Genomic DNA, 12,440 nt, shown 5'->3' with positions numbered 1-12,440 from the left:
TTATCAAGTTTGATTTTCTTTCCTTTTTTTTTGTGTTGTTGCAGTGCAAACAAAATCAATAAGCATTATTATTATTATTATTATTATTATTATTATTATTATTATTAGAATAAGCACCAAGAATACCAAAACATTTGCAATTGGAACAATTGTTGCATTTTCTGACAGAATTGCAAGGTAACTATAAATAACAATTTATCATTGACAAAGTTCACATCATTATGCTTTGACTTTATACTTCAGTTTTTGGCAGCTTAGCTTTGCGATGATAAAACAGGAGGAAACAAAACAATGTAAATTAAAGCCAGTGCTCTACTAATTTAATATTGATTGCCCTTTGACTTGTTGATTTTCCCTGGATGACATGAAAATAAGAAAAGAGCGGGCCCAAGTGTTACCGCCGTGATGTAATGTGTCCATCTGACCAAGATGAGTAATGCAGGTATTAAGTAGTGTGCTGTAAGTTAAGTAGTGCACTTCTTACAGTACCCACAATCCATACAGAAAAGAGACATTCACTAACACATTTAATTCAAGTTAAGTCAAGTTTATTTATATAACGCTTTTCACAACAGACATTGTTTTAAAGCAGCTTTACAGAAATCAACAGTCAACGAATGGTGTGTATTTATCCCTGATGAGCAAGCCATGGCGACTGTGGCAAGGAAAAACTCCCTTAGATGTTATGAGGAAGAAACCTTGAGAGGAACCAGACTTAAAAGGGGAACCCATCCTCATTTGGGTGACAGTAAGAGTTTGATCATAAATCTTTCAACAGTACAGAACACTGGAGAGTGAGAACTAACATGAGTACTGGAGTATAAGATTATAAGTAAATGTTCTTTCTACAGTCTTTGGTATAAAAGTAGGAGCCACTGAGCTCAACATTTGTGATTATCACAGATCCAGCAATAGCTTCTCCATGCCAGAGCCTTTAAACACTCCAGGAGGTCCAATGTCAAAACTCCACACATGTTGGGATCCAATTGGCACTGGTACGTCTCTAGATGGTTCAGGATGTTTGCGAGTTCGGCATCTACTTCTTTAAAGTCCATAATCTTCACGAGGTGGGACTTGACTGGAGCTGGCCAAACCTCAGGAAGCCTCGGGATGGGGAGAGAAAGAGAAGCAGTGGAGAGCAATTAGCATAGCTGCTGTTCATGATATTAACAGCACAAGTTGATAATGTGCATGTGATCAGATGTTCTGGAGCACAAGGTTATGATGTGAGACGTATGTTATGTGTAGGCTTTGCTAAAAAGATATGTTTTTAATCTGCACTTAAACTGGGAGAGTGTGTCTGAACCCCGAACACTGTCAGGAAGACTATTCCAAAGTTTGGGGGCTAAATGTGAACTTTGCTGGACTTTGTGGACTTTTAGTGGACTTTGCTCTTCTAGGAACTACTAGAAGCCCAGAGTTTTGAGATCTCAGGGAGCGTGACGGATTGTAGCATGTTAAAAGACTGGAGAGATACATGGTTACTAACATTACTAACATTAATTAGTTGAATGTTAAAGAAAACTGATAAAAAAGGTGACTGCTCCAGGGAGAGAACAGACAGCACCAAAGGAAAGAACATAAGACATATTTTAACATTCTACCTTTTTTTTACACTCTGACCTAACTACCAAGACCACATTAGCTTCTCTAATGCCTCAACAGAAATACAAGGTGAAGTACTTGCCCACTTACCTAGTGTGTCTAGACAGAGAAATTCTCACATTAGGGTTATGGTGTGAACACCTTCTGAGCTGTTCTCTTCCATAAGGTTGCACCACATGACTTGACATCTGTGTGGAGCAATGGAACAAACAACAATACAATGCTAACATTACAGACATTAACATGACTAGCCAAGCAGAACAACTAGCAGCAAAAGAACAAAAGCAAATCGTTGAAGCCTAGTGCAAAAGGAAGCTTTAAAAAGTGCATGGAGTGAAGATGACGCAAGCTTCTGTAGGGAGAAGGAAGGGCTGCAAAGATGCTGGCAGTATGGCAGCCCTCAGGGAACCAGGTTTGCTTACATATGTAACCTGGAGATGTTTCATTTCAGGAACTCGAGCTGTGTCAACTAAGCTTTGGAAGCGAGAGTCCAATACCGCCAGACTGACCAATCTATGACTACTGTGTGAGGGCAGAGCTAGGTCAAGGACAAGAGGGGCCAGGGGCGAGATTGAGGTCAAGGTTATAGAACCTAACAAGGACAGTGGGGTGGACCAGCCTGCAGCATTGCAGATGTCATGGAGATGGTCTGGGGCCTGAAAAGGACGAGGATAGAATCTGTCGTGGGATGACCGAGGGCACCTTATGGATGTAACCCGTTCTAGGGTACAGGTAGGCACTGGCCGTGCCTGGAGAAAACTCCAGAAAAGAGGCAGCCACGGAAAGGGCCTGCAAATACCTTACTCTCCTAAGAGAGCAGATGGCCAGGAGGAACACAGTCTTGCCTGTAAGATACCTAAATATTTCCTTGACCAATGGCTCGAAGGGTGGATTGGATAGAGCTTCCAACACAACAGGCAAGTCCCACTCATGCACACTAAGTCGCTCCGGAGGCCTCAGCCTCTGGGTGCCATGGAAAGAAATGCGTCAATAGCGCGTCCCTGTCCAGTGATTGCCCCGCTAGGGGCGCTTGATACGCTGAAATGGCGGATGCGTAGTTTTTGAGGGACTGAGACAACCCTTTGGCGAACTGTTCCTAAAGGAATTCCAGCAATGAACTGACCAGGCAGTTAACTGGATCCAATCGGTACTTATCGATGCACCATCCACTGAACAGACGCCATCTCGCAGCATACAACCTCCTTGTAGAGGGAGCTCTGAATTGTAGAATGGTCTGTAGCTCTTTGGTAGAGAAACTGGCACGCATAAGGGTCAAACCCCATAAGACGCCTAAATAAGTGGTTCTCTGTAATGGTGAAAGCATTCAGCAAAAACCACAGCTCCTTTATGTGAGCAAGAACAACAAATCGATGCTGGACCGCTAACTGCTCTGATTAAGCTAATATTTACCAATCGTCGATATAGTTTAAGATGCGGATGCTCTGAAGTCTCAGGGGGAACAAAGCCACATTCACACACTTTATAAAGGTGCAGAGTGAGAGGGCAAGACCAAACGAAAGTACCCTATATTGGTATGCTTCGGCCCTGAAAGCGAACCTCAGGAACTTCCTGTGAGAAAGTAGGATTGATACATGAAAGTATGCATCCTTTAGATCTGACATGACAAAACAGTCCTCAGATCTGATCTGAGACATGGCCTGCTTGAGGGTTAGCATCTTGAACCTGAGTCTCATAAGTGACCATTTCAGCTGATCTAGAATCAGAATGGATCTAGAATAGGAGGAATAAACCCTCCGTTCTATAGGGGAACTATGAAGTACCGGCTGTAGAACCTGGACTCTCTGTCTGATGGAGAGACAACCTTGATGGCCTTCTTTCTCAGAAGAGAAAGAAATCCACTTCTTGTTCCATGATTAGAGCCTGCTCGGGTCCCACCAGGGTGGAACAGGGGAAGATGAGACCCGAACTGAATTGTGTAGCCTCTGTTTACAATACGCATCTGGCAGAGCTTCCCAGGCTGCCAGTCTCTCGAGACTGACAGACCCTTGGTCCCTGTGGGTCCCTGTTTCTGTAACCTCCCGATAATGGGAAGTGCTGAGAGCTAAATCTGCCATGCGGTCTCCTGGACCTCCTGGCCACCCCTCCGTTTCTAGCTCTCACAGCAGGTCAGCCTGATACGCCTGTAGCACCACCATGGTGTGTACTCATGCAGCAGTTGACCAGCTGAGGTGTAAGCCTTACCCACCAGCACCGACGTATTACATAGGCTTCACTCCAGGCGCTTTTTATAGCTTACTGGTCGTAAAATCACCCCAAAAACAAAATGAAACCAACAAACATTTAGTAACCATCTATACCTAGGAATTGTCAGCAATGGTAGGAATTTAAAAGTTTGTAATGATCATGATGTGATACACCTGCCCTTGTCTTACTTGTTAATGAAAATATGTTATTTAAATGTGTAAATTTACCCATAAACTGTCAAATTTAATGTCATATAAGCCAGTCTAAGGAATGAACCAGAAAAGCACTTCAATAAGCTATAATAGCTAACAACTATGTTGATCCACCTCTAAAAACTAGTTGGATTTCCATACAAAAGGGCATTATTGTGTATTGCAGGAAACCATCTAGTGTTACAAGATGGTAAAATCTCAGAAGCATGGGGAGTTAATGGAACCTGCCAATAGTCCTTAATCTGGTTTATTTACAAAGTGGGCAGAGCCAACATTATCAATGCAGTAATTTAGTCATAGCAAAGGGAAAGGATCAAAAACTATTTAAAAAAAGTAAATTTTTTTTTTTTATAACTTTTTGTCATTAGCTTGACATGCTTTCGGTTTAAGAGGCCACTTTACAAGCTTCTTTTATCTTGCTGAACTCACTGGTTTAAGATGGAAAATGAAGTAAGTAAGTAAAATCTTGCATAAATCCATTAAACTGGCCTTCTGTTTATCTGACAAATAAGATAACAATAAAAATAAGTATCATTAAAACTCAGTTTGTCAATGTACCACATCGGTAATGCACAATCTGGAATTCTAGTTCATCTGACACATTTGCCCTTACATGATCAGGTACTGCAGTGATGACCCCAACACTAAAATGAAGGGGGGTTGCTATTGTTTCAGTAGTAGGGCAAACAGATTCCGCGATTCTTCCCTACCAGCATTGCAAACAGAGAGTACAAATCTCTCTCAGCCAAGCCAGGATGCAATACATTCAGACATACTAAAGCAGGTTTGTACTTTTACTTCCTTAAATGAAAGGACAGGGTCAATCCATCTGTGGTTCAAAATAAGGAGACACAGAAGGAAATAGCAAAACCAGAGGAGCTTGCCAATAGGACTTTATTAAATCTGGTGGGATAAAGGAACTCTTCACTGCATGGAGTTTAAATTTCTCAGAATTGTATCTTTATCTCTTCCATCAACTCTATCTTGTGTCTAGCTAACTGTAGTTCAGTTTCTGCACAACAAGCCAACTGATCTAAAGTAGTAGAACAAATAACAATACAACACCAACATAAGAGACATTAACAGGACTAGCCAGGCAGAACAAATAACAAAGAAAATGTAACACTGTCAGCTCAAAACAAAGCACAGAAGAGTGTTAAAGAACACAAATGCAAGCGTCAAAAAAATAAAAAGTAACCATTAAAGTGAAAAGCAGAATATGTGTGTAAGCTGAGGTGATGGCTCACTTTTGCCACCATACTGACTTTAAAGACAATACTCTTCCTATTTTAAATGCATTCCCGCAATCAATAGGCAAATTACACCCAGTTTGCCAACTGGGCAGAGAGCTTCAGGGGAAGAGAAAGCAAGTAAGCAAAACAAAGCAGCAAGTAAACAAGCACTGATGTGTGTACACTAACAATCATGCACATAACACCTGAAGAGCTTTATACAGCGGTGTAGGCTTCAAAGACCTTTGGTTCAGCAGTTCATTCAGCAGATATGTGGGCTGTGGTTGAACAGCATAAGTGGATGACGTGTCATTTGAAGGGAAAAAGGGGATTTTCTTTCTGCTAAGTAGCACTGATGTTTAGACAAAGATATTGGATAACATGGGTCACCATTCTTGAATGTAATGACCTCCTATCAGGAGCTTGTATGTGTGGAGTTGGGGAAACAGCAGTTGTAGGACTGTAGAACTTTTTGATGAGCAATTGCTCTGTGCCAGTCTGGAATTGCTCATGGCTGAGATAAAAAAATTTATACTTCAGAACTTTAAATAGCACCAGAACCACAAATAGGTCAAATCAACAAAAAAAAAAAAAAAAAAAAAAAAAAATATATATATATATATATATATATATATATATATATATATATATATATATATATATATATATATATATAACTTTAAAGACAATTTCTTTTTTAATTTGGCTGTGTAAAAAATTAAAATTCACAAGAATGCTATGTTTGTGAACACTTGTTGATGACGGTCAGCTCTCTGGAGCAGTGTTATTAAAACCACTCTTTGTTTAACATTGTTGAACAAAAAGATCCAGTTGAATAAAGAGATCAAACAGTCCAGATCACAACACCAGGCTAATTTAGGTTACTAAAGCTACATGTAACTACTTTGAGCCACTGTACATAAAGCCTCATTCTAGCCTCATTAAATGTAACAGTAGGGGGACAAAATATAGTTTTTATTCCATATCAGCTAAAAGAATACAATTTTCCAATGTAGCCAGTTATACAGATTCAGTTGTGTTTTACCTTTGTTTAAATCGGACTTTCTAAATCAAAATGCCTATGCCAAAATAATAATAATAATAATAATAATAATAATAATAATAATAATAATAATAATAATAATAATTAGAGTACAAATAATAAATTCCTGGAATTCATAACAGAATTGGAGTGTGTTAATAATTTTTTAATGCAAGTTTGACATACAGTACATGTTATGTGAAACTTAAAATACAAAAATAATATATTTCATATATATATATATATATATATATATATATATATATATATATATATACATTTATTTTTATTAATTTTTTTTTTTTTCAGTTTATACAACGACTAACTTTTTTTTCTGTGTTTTGTCCAGATACTCAATCGATCAGAGCACAGATCAGGAGCAAATCTTTAACATTGATGCAGTGACTGGTGCAATCACCCTGGGGAAAATCCTGGACAGAGAGACGGCGGGCTGGCACAACATCACAGTGACAGCTGTCGAGGCTGGTACGTCCTGTACTTTTTCAGAACTCGTTACAAGATTTGGTCTATGGCCTGTCAATTCAGATTGGATAAATAGATGCCCAAAGATGTAGCCCAGATTTTATTTTATTTTTTTTAAAACAATGACAACGGTAAGAGTCCCCATGGGTTTCTTGAGTTTACTTTACTGACAAATTTATTGGTTGTTTCAGTGCTGACATGACCCGACAGAGTTGTTAATGCTTGCCAGAACAGTCAGTATGAATGGTATGCAGTGGGGGTAATTTGGGGGAAAAAAATTTTCATCGACACAGATTCAATGAAATGAAAAAACAGATCATATAGAGCAACCTATTCCCTTGGGAAAGGAGACTGAATAGAGACATGGAATAACTGGTAAGAAGCAAAAAGCCCATGATCCAGAAAATAAATCTAAATAAAAACAAATAAACTGTCTAAGACAATTACCAGGTTTAAATATTTACTGTAACCCCTCTAAAAAGCCATAACACTGCTGGGTACTGATGCTGGGTACCACACTAGGTCTGACAAGCATGAAAGTAGTGTGGATGATGGTACAGAGGGTGCAATCAGTGCTGTAGTTGCTGCTGCATGTGAACCCGCTGATCCGGCACCCATCGAGGAGAAGTGATTGCCTGAAGGGGTTTAGAATGCCAGGATGTAACATGTCTTTTTGCAACACAGATATACTTTAAGAGAAGCTTTAGAGATGCTTCACTCAAATTCAGTCTACTGAGTAAAACAAGCTGAGAGTAAGTACACAGAGTGGCTTGACTGATAAGATTTAAACTTAAGGGGTAAATCACATTGCCAAGGTACTGAACACTAAATAACTTCTTAAATATAATTGAAAAAAAGAGTTACAAATTCATCCAAAAACTGGAGCTAATGTAAATGTAGTAATTTTTTAGTCATGTTTAAACAGTGGTGGACCTTCAGTGAGGACTTACCCGACTTAATCCACCTCTTAATCCCACCACTATCACGTCACAATTTTAGAAACCATAAAAATGCAATATAACAACTTGTGGCATTACAGAGAGTGGAGGGTGAATAACATTTTACTAAAGCAAGAAACCCAGTTAAGACAACTCCAAACCTCTACACTACCACCACAACTGGGCACCTACATCATTTGGAGCAGTTTAGAATCAATATTTGTGTAATAACATGACAAAAACATAAAACATGTAAATAAAATACAACCTACTCACCAAACATGCAGACTCATAATTTGCACCGCTCCTCAGAGGCTGTAAGCCAGTGGTACCGCTTGTATTCACTGGTCTTCAAGCGGCGAACAAAGCCTTTCCCAGGTTGAGACAAGCTAGCTTTGGGGTTAGCCGACCTCTCCACACGATGTTTAGCTTTTCTTTAAAATTTATTTTTATGTATGTCTGAGACCAAATCAATTTCTCTTCCTCCATAGGCATAAAAAAGTCTAACTCAGATGCATTAATGTGTGCAGCACGCTACAGATGTGTTTTGCCAGTCGAACTTGGCTGTATCAGTTTCCCTCTGACCAGCCAATCAGAAGACGGAAAAATGCTGACGCTATTCTGGGCCAGCTAGCTGCCCTGTGAGGCTAATATGAATCTGATTGGTTAAAGAAACAGAGCTATTTATTAAGGAGACTATGGTAAAAAAAAAAATAGCCAGCAGAACAGACTTTGTAAACCCTGGGCAGATTAGATTGACATGGCAGCACATAGAGGCTGAAATCTGATTGGACAAAAAATCTAACATACACATACATGTACTAGAAGCAGCTCAGTCAAGAGAAACACTACGAAATTAAGAGAATAAACTTTTGGGAATAAATTAATACAATTTCATGGAACAAATATTAGAATTTAGGTTGTAAATGTAGGTCAGTGCTTCTGATAGTGTTTAGGCCAGCAGAGAAGGCTTTGCTGGCCCTGACCGCCTGCCACTGTGTTTAAATATTCTACTGCTTTTGAAATGCAGAATGTTGCTGGTAGAGTAAACTTGGTGGATAACAGTTTTCTTTACAGTTCTTTACAGTTTTCTTTCTTTAGTTTTTTAAATGAATAAACACACCAAATGTAAGTCATGAATGCCTGTTTTTTTCCTGCTCTGATGAAAGTATTGTATTAATGAGATTTTAAATGTACCTTCGATCATAATATGAAGAGAAATCATAAATACCCTTTTGTCCTTTTAAATTATTATTTCATTTTTAAACCTTGCACGTGGTTGAAAGTCTGGCTCACAACAAAGGCTGTTTTTTTGGCCAGTTCTGACACCAAATTCCCTATGAAGTCTCTGGATCTCATCAATGACACTGGCACTTTAATAATAGATTACTTCAATATCACCTATTTTCACCTACTTTTTAGGGAGAAAAAAGGTCTGGTTTCCCAACTGTCAGCAGTGGTATATTAATAGTATAGGACAAGTTCATAGAAAAGTTAAAAGCCAAGAATTGGTTTTTGCATACTGCCTAATTTTTGAAAGACAGACAAGCCAATGGAAACATTTTAAGCTTTAAAAACACCCAGGCAGCAGAGACATAAATGAGAAATCCAGTCTTTTGTAATTGTCTTTAAAAAAATTTCAGTCTGTAAGTTGTGACATCTTGAGAAAATTACTTAGACAGGTTGTTTTTTTTAGCCGAGTAAAAGTTTTTGAAGCTTAATTGGACAGGGATTTTATGATGTACTACTGGAGTGCATTGATCATGGAACTCTTCTCTTGAGTTGTCAGAGGGCAAGTTTGATGGGACTACCAAAGAAGGGAGACCTTGTAAATGTACAGAATGCTGTTACTCTATGTTGACTATAAAACATTGTCAAAGGCTTCAATCAACAGACTAAATCACTTCATGTATATATTTTTAAAGAAAAGCTTTTTTCTGGGTACAAGACACTGTGACTGTTCTTGATGTACTATTCCAGTATGATCACAATGAATGGCTTTTTAATAAGAAGCATTTCTGTCACCAGGGGCATATGCCAAGGGCTATTAAATGCTATTTGAAGCAAACCCTTATTGTGTTAGACCCCATTTTCAATGCAATATTATTTGATTTCCTGCATAAGAGTTTTTTTAAATCAGAAATATATGTCAGGTTAAACTTGTGTTTAAACTTTTTCCAGTAGCTTCTGGTTGAAGGCACTTGGACGTTACTAGGTAACAGGCAGATAAAAGAACCATGCTAACCTACAGCAGTGTCGATGGGACAAAGAGGGTTTCAAAGCTCTTGAATGTTCTTTAAAAAAGGAGTGGTAGACAGAGTGAAATGGAGTCTTTAGAGATGAGGTGGATATGCCCAAAACTATTTATATCTGACAGTGATTGAATAAGAACCAGGACTTACTCATGTGCAATGATTTCGACACACCAGGACCTTGGTTCAGAAAGTTTTCAGACCCCATCTCTTTCATATTTTGTGGCAGGCTTTTGACTAAAACTAAAAAAACACATTGACATGAGCATTTAGACTCTGTGCTATGAAATTTAGCTCAGGTGCATCCCATTTTTCTGGATCATCTTTGAGGCGATTATACAGTCCAGCTGAGTTTGGACTTTTTAACATTTGATTTAACATTATTTGGAAAGAAAACACGTGTCTATATAAGGTCTTAAAAATGTCCATCAGAGCAAAATAAACCATGAGAATTGAAAGACAGGGCTTTGTTGATGTACAGATCTGAAGAAAGCTACAAATATTTCTGCTGCATTTAAAGTCATGGGAGAAGTTGAGAAACTTGCAGAAGGTCAAACATCACTGCAACACTCCACTGATCTTGAATTTATTAAATTTAAATCATTTTGGCATAAGGCTGCATCATAACAATATGTGAAAAATTAAGGGGTCTAAATATTAAATACTGTAGGTCATGATTAACAGATGTTATTTTAATGAAGACATATGTTAGATAAACACAAATGTTTGGAAAATAGATGACAGTCAGGCTCAAACATTTATTAAAAAATATATACAAAGGTATGTTCCAATAAGCTAAAACATAACCATTTAATATGAAGCAAATAACACTGCTTTTCTCATTATATCGATGCATGTCAAGGTCTGGGTACATCAGTTGTTTTTCAAATTGGTAGTTCTCACTGTTATTGTGTATACTGTTGAAGAAGTTGTCAGGCATGAAATCCCGAGTGACTTTGACAAGTGTAATTCGTTGTGGCCGAAGACTGAGTGAAATAATCTCTGAAATGACAAGGCATGTAGGATGTTCCCACTCACCAGTGGTGAATAAATAACTGAGGACCAAAAGGAGGACCAAACCCAAGCCAATGAGCCAAGATGTCCAAGGCCTATTGATGTGTGTGCCCATGCTCTTCACCATTGAAAATGGCCAAAATGTGCATTGCATGCTTTGGAGTGGGACCTTGTAGCAATGGAGGAAGGTTTGATGAGTTCCCTTTCAGGAACTCGAGCTGCGTCAAAAACACTTTGGGAACGCCTCGCGGTGTTCATGGTCTGAATCACATCTAAAATCCGGCCAATAGGTAAGTCATGACATCATTGACAGGCGACATCATGTAAACCAGAAAGCTACAAAGTGGGTAAGCGATGGTAGCGGTTACCTTTTTGTTTAGGCTCCTCCTGGCCTGTTCAGGCGACGCTGTAGGTAAGGGCGATCGCCGACAGGTTCTGGGGGCCCAAGGACCCTAGATGACACTCTAAGCTTAAATCGAAGGGGTCGGCCAACCTGAGGATGGTCCTCTCCTCGAACAAACGGGCAGTGGTGCAGCGGCCCTGACAATCCGAGCGACCTATTTCAGGGGGGGTTACACCTCCTTATACGGTACCTGTACCTCCTTGACACCACCAGGAGGCCAGACCACAAAATAGGAGAGCTATGAAGGCCCCAAAGGCTGCAGGGCATTGCTCCAGTCGCTCTGGGAAGGTCAGAGACCAGACTCTAGTTCCCCTAAGAGATTTCCTGGCAGCTTAGGAAGGCATGCCAGATGTATCTCAGTGGGTCCTGCACACAGTAAAGAGGGGTTACTCGATTCAGTTTGGGTGCTCTCCTTACCGGGTTAATGGGTTGTGCCCCACCATGGTGGGACACAAGCAGGCACTGGTCCTGGAACAGAAAGTGCGCACCCTCCTAAGGAAAGGGGCCATCGGGGTGGTTCCTTTCTTAGTCAGAGAGTCAGGCTACTACAACCAGTACTTTGATGTTCCGAAGAAGGATGGCAGAATGCGGCCGATCCTAGATCTGCTCCCCTTGAACCGCTCACTCGTGAGGCTCAGGTTCTGGATGCTCACTCTCAGGGAGATCCTTTCTCAGATCAAGTCTCTGAGGACTGGTTTGTCACCATAGATCTAAGGGACGCCTATTTCCACATAGCAATTCTTCCTACTCACAGGAGGTTCCTGAGGTTTGCTTTCAGGGGTGAAGCTTACCAATATCGGGTCCTCCCGTTCAGCCTAGCACCTCACCCCACACCTTCACCAAGTGCATGAATGCGGCTCTAGCCCCGCTATGGCTTCAGGGCAACCACATTCTAAATTTTATTAACAATTGGTTGGTATTAGCTCGATCACAGCTTTTGGTGATCCGGCATCAAGATGTCATTCGAGCCCACATGAAGGAATTCGGGTTAAGACTAAATGCGGAAAAGATTTTGCTTTCTCCAGTACAGAGAACCACCTTCTTGGGCATAGTG

At 39.8% G+C, this 12,440-nt stretch overlaps 1 protein-coding gene across 3 annotated transcripts in view; it reads left to right on the top strand.

The window, feature by feature from the left end:
* LOC124388521 (cadherin-22) overlaps positions 1-12,440 on the top strand; it is a 245,675-nt gene that overhangs the window by 176,662 nt on the left and 56,573 nt on the right. For all 3 annotated transcript variants that reach the window (XM_046853228.1, XM_046853229.1, XM_046853237.1), the window contains exon 8: positions 6,646-6,782. In XM_046853228.1, the coding sequence (XP_046709184.1) occupies positions 6,646-6,782 (137 nt within the window). The remainder of the gene's footprint in view (positions 1-6,645; positions 6,783-12,440) is intronic.

Source organism: Silurus meridionalis, chromosome 1 (genome assembly GCF_014805685.1).
Source record: "Silurus meridionalis isolate SWU-2019-XX chromosome 1, ASM1480568v1, whole genome shotgun sequence".
Classification (NCBI taxonomy): Eukaryota; Metazoa; Chordata; class Actinopteri; order Siluriformes; family Siluridae; genus Silurus; species Silurus meridionalis.
This window is presented reverse-complemented; position numbering and strand designations above follow the sequence as displayed.